This window comes from Mugil cephalus, chromosome 14 (genome assembly GCF_022458985.1).
Source record: "Mugil cephalus isolate CIBA_MC_2020 chromosome 14, CIBA_Mcephalus_1.1, whole genome shotgun sequence".
NCBI lineage: Eukaryota > Metazoa > Chordata > Actinopteri > Mugiliformes > Mugilidae > Mugil > Mugil cephalus.
Window position 1 is genome coordinate 20,835,638 of NC_061783.1, and position 12,674 is coordinate 20,848,311.

The following is a 12,674-nucleotide window of genomic DNA, read 5'->3' on the forward strand; positions in this document are numbered from 1 at the left end:
CACGTCATTCTTTCATGCGAACACATACCGAGATGAAGCCGTGGCAAATATTTATCAATACGTAGCTTCACTTGATGTGTGCTAGTTTTCAACGAGTTTTCAATAGCAACTCACAGCGTTCTTCAAAGGCCAGAGCTCATCATTACGGGACCAAATTCAGAATGTGCTGAAGGGAAAAACCAGCAGAGGACCGATCCATCTCTTTATGGCGCTAACAATCTCCGCAGTCTTCGGCTCAACATCGACTGCTTCTTCAAATTATCCTGCTGGCTATTCATCTCACAACAAACTAAACTCTTCAGTTTAACCTCTGTTTAATTAACTGGGCCGAGTCTTCTGCAGCACCCTTAGTGTAATGGATGTCAATGTCTGGCTAAACAAAGACAGTTGGACAGGTCGGAAAGTTGCCTGTTCGTTTCAGATCTGGATAACGGAGAATCTTCACAGACAATAATACAAGTCTTTCTTCAGCATCTCCACTGGACCTTTGTGATGCAACTTTTCTTCCTGCATCATAAACGGATGCATCTGTGACTGAATTACCTTAAAGCAGCTATTCAGACATAAAACAACACAACAAAAGAGTTATGTGTGAACACGACAACATGCTAAGTACAGTTTGCAGAAAGTATAAGCTGCACACACAATAACAGACGGAAGATCCGGTCACATGATGCAGGAGTAGCTGGTGTTAACGTTTATCTTCGCTTCTAAGCATTTGTCTACATGTACTGTGTGTGTGATGTCTCAGTAAACAGAGAAACATGCATGAGCGAATTCAGTAGCGGCGGTGTTCAGTCACAGACATCCATGATCCCACCAGCAGCCCCCCGGGGGCCCTGGACCAGCCCTCTTTTAGAAACATGGCCTCTTTGAAGTTCGCAGAGAGAGGAGGGAAAGCGAGGGATGGAGGGAGAGGGGAGGATGGCAGACACGCAGGTAGGACAAAAATAAAAGGAGACAAAGAAGATGGACACCTGAAGAAAAGGTATCACTGCAAACTTGGCTTTAAAATCCTTAAGTAAAAGGTCGGACGAAGGATTGATCGACAAATGGACGGAGAGCTTCAGACAGTCGGGTGGGTGCATGGATTAGTGGTGGAGTGGTAGGAGTCCCCTCGAGGTTCAACAAAGCACCCGTCTCACTAATGAATGCACATTTCAAATCCCTTTTTTTATGCAGAGAAGGGCAACACACTCCCACATACAAAGGACAGCTGCACTTTAAACTGCACACGGATAAAGCCATGACGCAGGAACACGCTCAAGACGGGAGTATTGATCGCAGCTGCTCAGTAAAACACCCTTAACCGGGGATCTCTGCAGAGCTGGGACTGAGGGTAAACTAGGTGTGTTTCTCATGACTCAGCAGAGACTGTGCATCAAACCAGACACGCTCAACACAACCTCACATGATGTCAGCTGCTGTGCTGCACTTCATCACGTGAAGGAGAAGGGAACAAGCTGAACTGTGGCGGTGAAACGTGCCTGTCATCTGTAAGCTGTGTCACTGCAGGCGCCTTTTTTATTTTCAAGGAGAAGGAGAAGAAGCTGTAAGCCAGCACAGGAATGCTCCAACAAGATTAATGGGCAGAAATCAGCACCAAGATGTGAAGTCATGCAGCAGCGAGTTCATGATCATGCACAAGAGTTTAAAGACAGATTTGACTTTTGTATGTAATACAGTAATATCCTGTCCCTCACTATCCATGTGTAGCTGCATGTTTCTGATCTGTAGAGCTGCATGTTTCTGACAAATGGAGCTGCATGTTTCTGATCTGCAGAGCTGCATGTTTCTGATCTGTAGAGCTGCATGTTTCTGACAAATGGAGCTGCATGTTTCTGATCTGCAGAGCTGCATGTTTCTGACATGTGGAGCTGCATGTTTCTGATGTGTAGAGCTGCATGTTTCTGACATGTGGAGCTGCATGTTTCTGACATGTGGAGCTGCATGTTTCTGATGTGTAGAGCTGCATGTTTCTGACATGTGGAGCTGCATGTTTCTGATGTGTAGAGCTGCATGTTTCTGACATGTGGAGCTGCATGTTTCTGACACGTGGAGCTGCATGTTTCTGATGTGTAGAGCTGCATGTTTCTGATGTGTAGAGCTGCATGTTTCTGACATGTGGAGCTGCATGTTTCTGATCTGTGGCGTTGCATGTATATAAATCTGACCGTAGCATCGGTATTGAATGTTTGGAGTTATCATAGATATATCAGAAATGATTTTGTCACAAAAAAAAAAAAGTTAATTTGTGACATTTGAAAAGTTTGGTATCAGTATATATACTCAGAGCATCTTAATGCTGGTGTTTAAATGAACCAGTCACCACCTTCTGATTAACCAGTTAAAACCACCACAGACTTATAATGCTTGTGGCAGGAAATGATAAGTTTCAAGTCGGCAGCAAAGCGAACACTGTCATTCGAAGCAATGACCCTTCCGTCACACAAACACCCAGGCTGTCTGTCTTTCACACTCAAACAGACGTCAGCAGCGCGTGAGCATGGGCGGTGTGAGAAAAATAAGCAGGGAGGGAGGGGAGAAGGATCTTAAAACGAAAGAAGGATGCAGAGACCGGCTGTGCTGCGTTGATTAGGCTGCGAGAACAAAGGCAGAAAGACGGGGGTGACGTACAGGGCCTTTACAGACCTGATAACAACACACATAAAGCCTCGTGACTACAAACATGGTTCACGAATGACAACAAGGGCACCATTTAAAAAAGCTACAGTCATACAAATCAAGAGCTGTGAAAGCTTCTCTTGGCATCATACACCATTGGTTTGGAAAATAGGCTCTAAAGGCAAAAATATTCTACACTCAACTCCTTGGAGTGCAAAAGTCACACACCTTTATCTATACTTCGTTAGGAGTATTAGGAGTATCAGAGCAAGGAGGACAATGGAGGAACCCTACGATATTTATTTCAGAGTGGTAAAGAACAAACAGTATTTGGGATGCACCCAGCTAATGTTTGCCTTGTTTTGCAAAGTCAACCTTTTCTTGAGGCTTCCAACCTTTTAAGCAGCTTTGTCTGAAACATATCGTTCCCATGCAGCCTAGCAGCACCTGTTCTAAGGCTCAGTGCCAGTACCTGGATTAATCAACTAACTCACAAGTAAGACACTGGTTAGGAAATAGAGACACTCTGCTAAAGGGTGCTCTGTCTGGATGTCTGGAAACAAACCTGAGGCAGGTGTTTAACTGCCACCTGTTGCTGCAGCGACAGAGGACTCTCCACCATGGAGTCCAGTCTCTCTGAAGAGCTGCTGGTCATGCCCCCCCAATCCGTCTGACTGGGAGTCGTGCCGGCGGTTTCTGGAGAGGTTAGCGGCAGGTCGCTGGAGTATCCCGACTCCAAGAGAGATAACCTCTCCTGGGCGCAAGCTGGAGAGTCCAAATGAAATCCCTTGACAGCCATTGTCTCCTGACTATACAGTTGGTTCGAGGACATGGGGAGGTCCCCTGCAGATATTTTGGCATTACTTTTCTCCTCCTCAGACAGTTGAACTTTAAGAATGTTTCCTGCGACAGGAGATGGTGCAGGCGGCTCCTTGCGTACCTCCACCTCACCGTCAGTTTCACCCCTCCACACTGGAGAGCCATAGTCGCTGGGGTACACCGTCTTCACTACACAAAGTTTACCATCCACCTCTCGGATATGGACCACACCTTTGCTCTCCTTGCTCGGAGGTGCCTGTCCCATCCTCGATGTTCCCTCTATCGCCCCATCCTCTCCTCCAAGCTCCTTTTCATTTTTCACCGCCCTCCTCTTGTCTTTCTTCTCCTTCTTCTGCCGGAGGATCCAAGGTTTCTCGAGCACACCTTGGACTTTCTCCCTCACGCGACAGACCCTCCCTCCGCCTGGAGTGGTGCTGCCCAGGGCTGGGGCGGTGTTGACCGGGGTGGTCGTGGTGGTTTGGCTCGGGATGCTGGACACATCTATGATTGCGCTGACGGTATCTTCCTCCCCCGGGAGGCAGAAGACTCCTCTCCAAGCTGGGCTGACCTTGGGGGACACTTCAAGTATTCGGCTGCCCAAAAGGCCACCTACGCCGGGGGATAGAGTATTGCTTTGTGGATTGATTTTGGAATGAGTTAACTGGGTATCAGGCATTGGTATTAAAGTCCTAGCAGTGCTGCTAAAATCTGAGTCTAATGTTTTAATAATTGCAGCTTTTTCATCCTCATAGTCGTCTTCCTCCTCTCTGTCATCGGGCTCATGGCATCCTTGTCGCTCGTAGTCTTCCTGTTCTACATCTCCCTTCCTGTTCTTCTTGTCCTTGTGCTTACGCCTGAAACGCAGACGCTTCTTTGGTGAAAGTGGGGGGACTCCACCGAGCTCATTCTCCCGTGGAGGCCTAACACAACCGATAGAGTTCCCCATGGTTGTTTTTTTTTTTTTGGACAATTAAAGAACAGTGTACAAAAAGTTATAGTGATTACGGTCGCTCAAGACCGAAATTTCATGCATCAAAAATAGAGGGAATATGTTCAGACGGGCTGGCAAGTGACTGGCAGCTCCCTCATTAATCTGACAGTGATGTGAGGAAGAGCAGGTTTAGCTCAATTTTCTATGGCACCATCCTAAATACAGTGAGGTGAAAAGAAAGACAGATGGTATGAGCTGTCACAAGAGGAAACCAGCTCGGGTATTTAATGGTGCCACAGCTCCCCTCGTCCTTCCTCTTTCCTTCACCTGACCTAACTTGTGATTGGTGCAGTGACCGGTTGTGCTCCTGCTCTCTCTAAGGACCCTTGTTGTGTATCGGTTGTGCGTCTACATTCAGACAGCTGGCTGCTTTAAGTCTGTACTTCTCAGTCCAAGAAGACCCGTGGTCGCAGTCAAGGACACAAGGACTCAGGAGGGTGGAAAATAAATTCCAGTCAACGCCATGCGCGTCTGATTTATCACCAGGCTCCTGGCAGGTGAGCTGTTACCAGGTATAAGGCAACGTGTCAGGCAGGATGATGAGTGTGGGTGAGAGAAAAAATGTAGTGCAGTCCAGTGGTATTCAGCCCATTAGCTATTCTCCAGCTGCTCCACGGACACAGCATGCCTGGGAACAAAGTGTGAAAGTCGGAATCCGTATCTGCTGCAGGATTTCTGGGAGTGATTGAATCAGCTGGGATCTCATTTCACTTCTTTATTCAATATGTTATGAATGTTAAGATGACTGCTACACGCTGAAGTGAGAAAACAAGCACCGTCGCCGGCTGCAGGTTTCATTCTCTCTTTCCCGTCATCCACGAATGAATAAATCTGCTGTCAGCTGCAGGTGCTGGTGATATCCAGGAGCTCTATCTACACTTAGGCCTCAAATCTATCTGAGCTCATGAATTAATGATGCCTCTCCTCTACTGTGGTAATGTTATTGCAGTGCAGATGGAGAGAAGTAAGGATCGCAACACAAGTCTTCCCCACAGCAGAAATGGTCAGGAATCCTATCCGTCACGGTGCTCCTAGCGGAAGTAGTATTAATGGTGACACTGTCGATAGCACTCGTAGTAACGGCGAGCTCGGTGTCTTGTTCTGCCGAGGCAGCACGGTGCCCAGATTGGTCGTGGGTGACAGAGTGTGTAGTCAGCCAATACAGCCACAGATTACTGGGAGATCCAACCAATACACTGACAGCTTGTTAAATACTCAATCAGAGCACGAGCTGCACGCCTCGACGCCTTCCCCTGTCATCCTCCCACGGTTTATCCTGCTCATTGAGCCCGCGTCTCATGTGATGCAGCAATCCTCTGCCATGTGGTATTATGTGGTATAATATACTGTAGCGTGAATTTCTCCCAGCGGTTGGCAGGAAAAGTCCAGAGTGATGATCTAGGCCAGCCAGATACCTGTGGAATCAAATAGTTGTAGTTCTGCAACAATCCGACTGCCCTAATAGAGTGTCGGTCTAAATCTAGAGGCGGACAGGTTTCGCCTTAAACTCCCCAGACAGCTTAGAATCACATGTTTCTCCTGGATACAAGTGGAAAGATCCCCCCTCTCTCTCACAGCTCAATGTCAGACTCCCAGAAGACCAAAGTTGGCTGAAGCAGTGTCCAATCATAACCCTCCTTGTGTCCTGCTGTCAGTCAGCCAGTAACTCAGGGAAGCTTCCCCTTCATCAGGTGGTGCAGTGCGACGGTACAACAGCTTGGTAAAATCCACAGTTTGCAGGAGGTGGGGAGGGGGGTTTATTCAAACCAGGTCTTATAATGAGGCAAAACAAACCAGGATAGGAAAAAAAAATAAGAGTCTGTTTCTCCTCTCTGTGGGGCTTTTTTGTGTCTTAATAGCTCCTCATGTCCACAAGATCTAATTAGGACTAGGCATCTGGGGTATGATCTGGAGCTGGAGAAGAGGAAGAAGAAGAAGAAGAAGAAGCGACTGGTTCTCCGTCAGCTTCGCTAAGGTCCAGTAAAGCTCAAGATGAATCGGGAACAGAGCCAAAGGGATTCGGCGTCCAGTGAAGGGCATCCCCAAACATCACACAGCACGGCGGCAGAGGTTAGGACAAGAGAGTCCGTGTTCCACGTCCCCTTAAAAACAAAGACGTGGAGGAAGGGGAAAAAAAAATAAAAAACACATAGAGGGCGTCTCCACTTAAAACGAAACTGTGCCTCTCAGACAAGCCTGGCTGGATTGATCCGATTGATACGCCGGAGTGTGTCCCTCTTTCCAGGAGGGAGTTTGTGCCTTGGAGATTGGGTGCCCCCCCCCTCCCTCCTCGCTCCACTCCGGTCAGCTGTGCGAGTCCTTCTGCATACGTGTCCCGCTGTGTATTTGTGATCCGGGGCCTGCTGATGAGGGGAAGCCGGCAGCTCCAGTGACAGCAGGCAGCCTGGAAACGTCTCTCCCCTGACTGGCTTCGCCGCTCCGCTTTATCCCTCGCTCGCATACGCCGGCAGAGGGAGAGAAAAGCTTTTATCTCCCGGCTGCTGCAGCTTCACACTCTCTTCTGCTCGATCTCTCACAATCCACCCCTCCCTCCTTAGCTCTCCTCCTCCTCCTCCTCCTCCTCCTATCCGCTTCCTCGTTCCTCCTCCTCTCTCTTTCTAGCTCTCTCTCTCTCGGCTGTTAGTGAGCAGCTTTCTATGCCACAAACACACACATTTATACACACACTTGACCCAAAAGCTTCTCTGAATGACAAGCTGCAACAGGGGCGCATAAGAAAAAAAAGAGAAATAATAATAAAGAAGCAGCCAGCAGGACAGAAATTAAATCGGAATTACACTGAGGATAAATGAGGAGTGGGCAAGCACTTAAACCTGTTTCCGTCCATCTATTCCCTTCAATATCCATCTGTCAATCAAGCCACAGGTTGTTAGGAGGTGAAGGGACAAGGCCAGAGCGTGGAAAGAGATTTAGGGGAATTAAGAGAAAGTTGAAAAGGAGCGAAACTGTGAAAGAAGCCAAATCTGAGGGCGACTGACTGGAAACAGGAGGTGAGAAGAATCCTTGGGGTTTTAGTTGAATAGCATTTAAAAGGAAGTAGCTAAGCCTTCAGTAGCACTGGTTAGCACGCGGACGCTGCAGATAATCAGCGACCGGAGAGTGATGGCGATGAGGAATGTGCAGGATTGTTCATCATTGTGATGAAGTGCCAGGATTTAAAAATCCACTTAATCCAACGGATGTGATAAAAATAGATGTTTGTACTCTAGGAGGAGATGGCACCTTTTCAGAAACAAACAAAAATAATCTTTGGGTTTTGTCCTGCCAAACAGATGTCAATGTTTGCAGTTTTAGGGGAAATTGCACTAGTTTATAAATTATAAATAACTTAGCATCTTCCAACAGGAAGTAGTAGTTTAAAAAAAAAAAAAAAAAAAAAAAAAGTCCTCATATGTGGACGCTGGGATTATTTAATTATTTAAATTATAATAAAGTCACAAATGTCTGACAAAACATAAAACCGTTCATTTTAATACTTGTATGTGGCTGAGCAAAATTAGCGAGGCTGTAGCTCGTCGCTATTAATAAAATTTGTTAAATTTGCAGGTCATATCAAACTAGAAACATTAATAATGTATAAATAAATATGTTTTAACTGTAGAATTTGATTTTTTTTTTTCTCGTCCACTTTTGTCCTGTGATCGTCTTTAGAACGAATCCACTATCATGTTTTTACCGACTAGTGTTTTGCCCCTCTGCCAGCACTAGATGGCAAACTAAAGCGTCCACTACCGAGGACAATGGGTTTAAATGAAGCAGAATAAGCTGCAATAAAACCTAAAACTTAATGTCCCCATATGAGCATGCAGGGTCTCAACTTTCTACTTCCCCTTCCTCGCCCCACATACATTCTTAAAACCTCTATAGGCTTCCACCCACCACCACAGCCCATACATGTGATCCTATAGATCACATTATAGCACATGGCAGCACTGCAGAAGAAAGATCTGTCACCAACCCTGCAGAGAACTGCACACAACACACTTTGCATACATAGTAAGCGCTTCATGTAGGACGAGTGTTTTCTCTCAGACAGATATGGATGGAGCCCACTAAAAGGCAATACTCTCAAAGCAATGGCAATCCATCTTCCCTCATTAACCAAAGCACCAAAACCATGAGAGACCAACACACACACATAAAACACACACACCCACACATATGAAGAAGAGGCTTGAACCAACGGAGAGAGAAGCACTAATCAAGTCCCACAGGATTTCATGGCTACGCGCAATCATCAGACGCCAACCTTGGTCTGAACCCAGAGCTTCAAGAGACACGACTCTCAGGAGCTCCTCTGATAATATATTTAGCAGCTCTGATGTCGATAATGTGAGATGAAGCACGGTGACTGATGAGGAGATTTTAATCATGATAATTCAGACTCTGTCTTTGCCACAAGTAGCTATAAGGACAGTATAAGACCTGATCTGGTGACAAATATTAAAACATATGATGACAAACCAACTTTAATGGAGAGAGATGCTCATTATAGTAACTAACGTAGAAGAAAATGAAGAAATAATGTGATTTATTACTGAACAAATGAAGGATAGAATAATATCACCCTCCTAACTGTTAGCATTGTGTCTCTGTTTGAAAGGTGATATCAGCTCCTCCTTTAGTGAAAGTACAGCTTCACTGTAAATAAATGCTCAACAGATGGTGTTGTTGATCGATGGAGCCCAGGCCTGAAGTCGTACCTTTGAACGACACAAAATAAACTGACCCCACCCAGACAGAGATGAATTAGGCCGGAGGTTAACAGCGGTGTCGTACAGCTAGCTTAGCCAATCACAGGCAGACACAGAGCAGCTGGAAGAGGAGGATGGATGAGGAGGAGGAGGAGGAGGATCCAAACTCAGGGACAGAGACTTATAAGGAGTCAGGTCACCGGGGATCCTGAGCTAAATGGGGACACCTAGTGACAAGGAGGAGCAACTACACCAGTAAATGTCCTAAAAATGACGGCAAATTAAGACTTTCTTCCACTTTCGAGGGTTCCTTCTACTCCAGAGGTGGCGGTAAAGTCAATATGAATATGAACACCAGGTATCACTGTCATCGCCAATTTATATTTTGAGAGATGGCATTCAGGCAGCTCTCAGGAAGACGGATATTAATATTAGCAGGATATAGAAGACATGACTAAACCCCTGTCAGACTAAAGCTTGAGACAGACTGCTGAGGAGGCAGGTCGTCCTCACACAGAGAAACCACCTCAACTTGATGCGCCGGCGTAAGACTGACTAACAACAGTTATGACCCGATTTTAAAAAGGCTCAGCGACAGCTCCTATAATTAGCCGGCGTGCTGAGTCATTCGCGCAGAACATACACCTGACCGTCCCGGTCCCAAAAACCTGCAGGCTTGTTTCCATCATCATCATAATAATAATTATCATCATTAGCCCAAAAGCTGACAGTGGGAATAACGTGGAAATTATAGATTTCTCCGCTGATGTGGGCCTCTCGTCTTATTAACACGGAATAACCGAGTCACGACGACCTGGAGAAAATACAACATATATACCACTACTGTGACCTTGAGGATAATGCATGACAAGTCCAAAGCATCTGAATCTACGTATAACCTCAAGTAATAATGTATATATTGCATATTTGCAGAGAAATTACACACATTATGTTGCATGTGTCTCTAGATTTGCAGAAGTCTAACCACAGGCACAGAGCTCTAATGTGAAACTGTCCCTAAACTCACTGAACTCCAGAAACTCAAACCATTTGCTGCTCTGCGGGCCCACCCCCTCTCTTGCCTCCTTTTTTTTTTATTCATTTATTTATTTTTTTGTTAATCCCTCCTTCATTTCTTTCACCAGAGCTCCCGCAGTGACTTTCAGCCTCCGTCCTGTTTACCCAACTTTCCCTCCAGCACCGCGTTCTGCTGAGTCATGCCCAATGAAACGGTTGTCGTGCACTACAGTTTCCGTGGCAACCTGCTGGCAGCATCACCATCAACATCAGCGCAGCGCGGTCTGGTGGTCGACGGCAGCACCTGCAGCCTTTAAACCTTAAAAGTGCCAAAGCAAATCTGCACAAAAGAGGACGAGGCTGTGATTTATTTAGTTATTTATTTTGTTGGACGTTAAAAGTCTTGCGTGACTTGAGCAGAGAACAACCTTGACCGGAGGCTACACCGACGCAGGAACATTAGCCGGAAATTATTCCACTTCAGGAGAACAACGTGACTGTCTGGACGTGAACAAGAGGCTCTTATTTATTTCATCGCTCCATAATTGAATTCATCAACACAGCATTTAGAAACTGAAAGCTATTTTTCGGAGGGCAGTGGGAGTCTTTTATTGTGCAACTTTTCACTCACTTTAAAGGGTTGTGACTAGGTGCAGTGATCATATGATGGCAGAAAGTCACTATTATTAAAACAAAGCTATTTTATGTCCTAATGGTACCTGATTATCTACTAATAACTTCAATAAGCGGTTAAAGGTCAAGTTCAAGTTATTTATAGTGTAATTCCGAGTCACAAACTTTCCTCATTCTGTGACGCACATTTCAAAAACACATTTCTTTTAAATTGCTCAGTTTATATAAAATCTCAGATGAAATTTTGAACATTTCGTCCTCTGTGCTCCTTTATTTCCAAGCTGAAGCCAAACTGTGTCCTTGTGCTCTTATTTAAAGGGACAGCTCTGTAGCCAGGGCTTCCTCCGGGGAGGGTTTTTTTTTTATAAATGTCACATGTCGGGACAACAACACAATTAAATCACATTAATCCCGAAGGCCCACCAAACACAAAGTCAAACTGTACTGACTTTAAAATGCTTTTCAAAAAACAGTATCAGCTGCAACAGAGGAGACATTGACATGTCAGGGAACGGCTCAGTGAGGTTAACCTGCACAGTGTTAAAGACTCCAATACCCACAACACAACACGATCAAAGCTCTGATCCTCACAGCTGGAAGGTGATGCCTCCAAGTAGCAATACCAAGGAGAAATAACTTCCACATTTTGTTCTCAATCCATTTAAAATCCAGACTAAATCACCAGCAACAGTCCACACAATGATTCAATTATGAGACAATCAACTAGTGGAGTTTCCATTAAGCTCCTTCAGTGCAGATTCAAAGAACTGCTCGACCGTTCGATTGCATGAACTGTTAATCAAATTCAACCCTGCAGACACACACACGCACACGCACACGCAGACACGCACACGCACACGCACACACACACACACACACACACACACACACACACACACAGAGGCACAGACCTGGAAGTGAAGGATGATGGTCCAGATGAGTCCTAACGTCAGTTTGGGGTTCCCATCTGTGATGTCATCGTTCCTGATGTTCACCAGTTTGACCTAGAAGACACATTTAAAAAGACAGTTTAGTTTTCTGCAGGAGTTTGATGATTAAAGGAAAGAATGTGGGTTTAAATGTGGGTTCATATGTTGCACCCAGGATGCCTGATTAGACCTGATTCAGAGGAGGAAAAGGTCACTCCCCACAAAAGGAGAAAACAGAGACGAGAGGGATCAACTAATTAATTAGAGGGAACCATGAAAGGTGCAGTTTTAAAGCATAACACAACATATTATTCAAGTTTCAGGCTCACATGTCCCCAGAAAGTAAAGATGATTCATTCTGGTTTTAGTCCCGTTCTAAACGCTGGTTCATGAAAAGAAGGGAGGTATCCAGTATGAGTGCTACATGTTTTACTCCAGATTGTAATCGGTAGTAATATGCAAATGTGTTACTAGACAAACTGGGGACGACATAAATATGTTCAGAAAAATTAGATGTGCATAATTTGTCCCTTTCAACATCATCAGACACTCTGACACGATTTTCAGAATAGAAAGTTCAATCCATCTTATAATGAGAATAGCCATAACATAATGACCACCTTCCTAAAATTGTGTAGGTTTCCCCTTGTGCCTCCAACCAAGACAGTCATCAGAGAATGGACATGGGCCTTCTGAGGGTGGTGGTGTTGTCTGGTAGCACAATGCTGTTACTGGGGGGGGCTTTGAGGGGAGGGGCCACTGTGGTGGATCATCCCACAGATACTTGATCAGTTTGGGATCTAGTGAATTTGGAGGCCAAGTCAACACCTTGTGCTGTTCTTCATATTTTTTTGTTGTTTTTTTAAGTTGTTCCCTAAAGTTTTTTTTGTGCTTGTGTCTGTGTCATGAGGTGTCATTGCTATAGGGTGGGGGTGTCTGGTCTGG

General features: G+C 45.4%; 1 protein-coding gene across 29 annotated transcripts in view; it reads right to left on the reverse strand.

Annotated features, from left to right (window-relative positions):
• Positions 1-12,674, reverse strand: part of macf1a (microtubule actin crosslinking factor 1a) — a 228,628-nt gene that overhangs the window by 108,534 nt on the left and 107,420 nt on the right. For 15 of the 29 annotated variants that reach the window (XM_047605949.1, XM_047605955.1, XM_047605948.1 and 12 more), the window contains one exon: positions 11,712-11,804. In XM_047605949.1, coding sequence (XP_047461905.1) covers positions 11,712-11,804 — 93 coding nt within the window. Of the gene's footprint in view, positions 1-3,190; positions 6,207-11,711; positions 11,805-12,674 lie in introns of those variants that run through there. The other 14 variants (XM_047605937.1, XM_047605940.1, XM_047605947.1 and 11 more) reach the window with 3 other exon arrangements.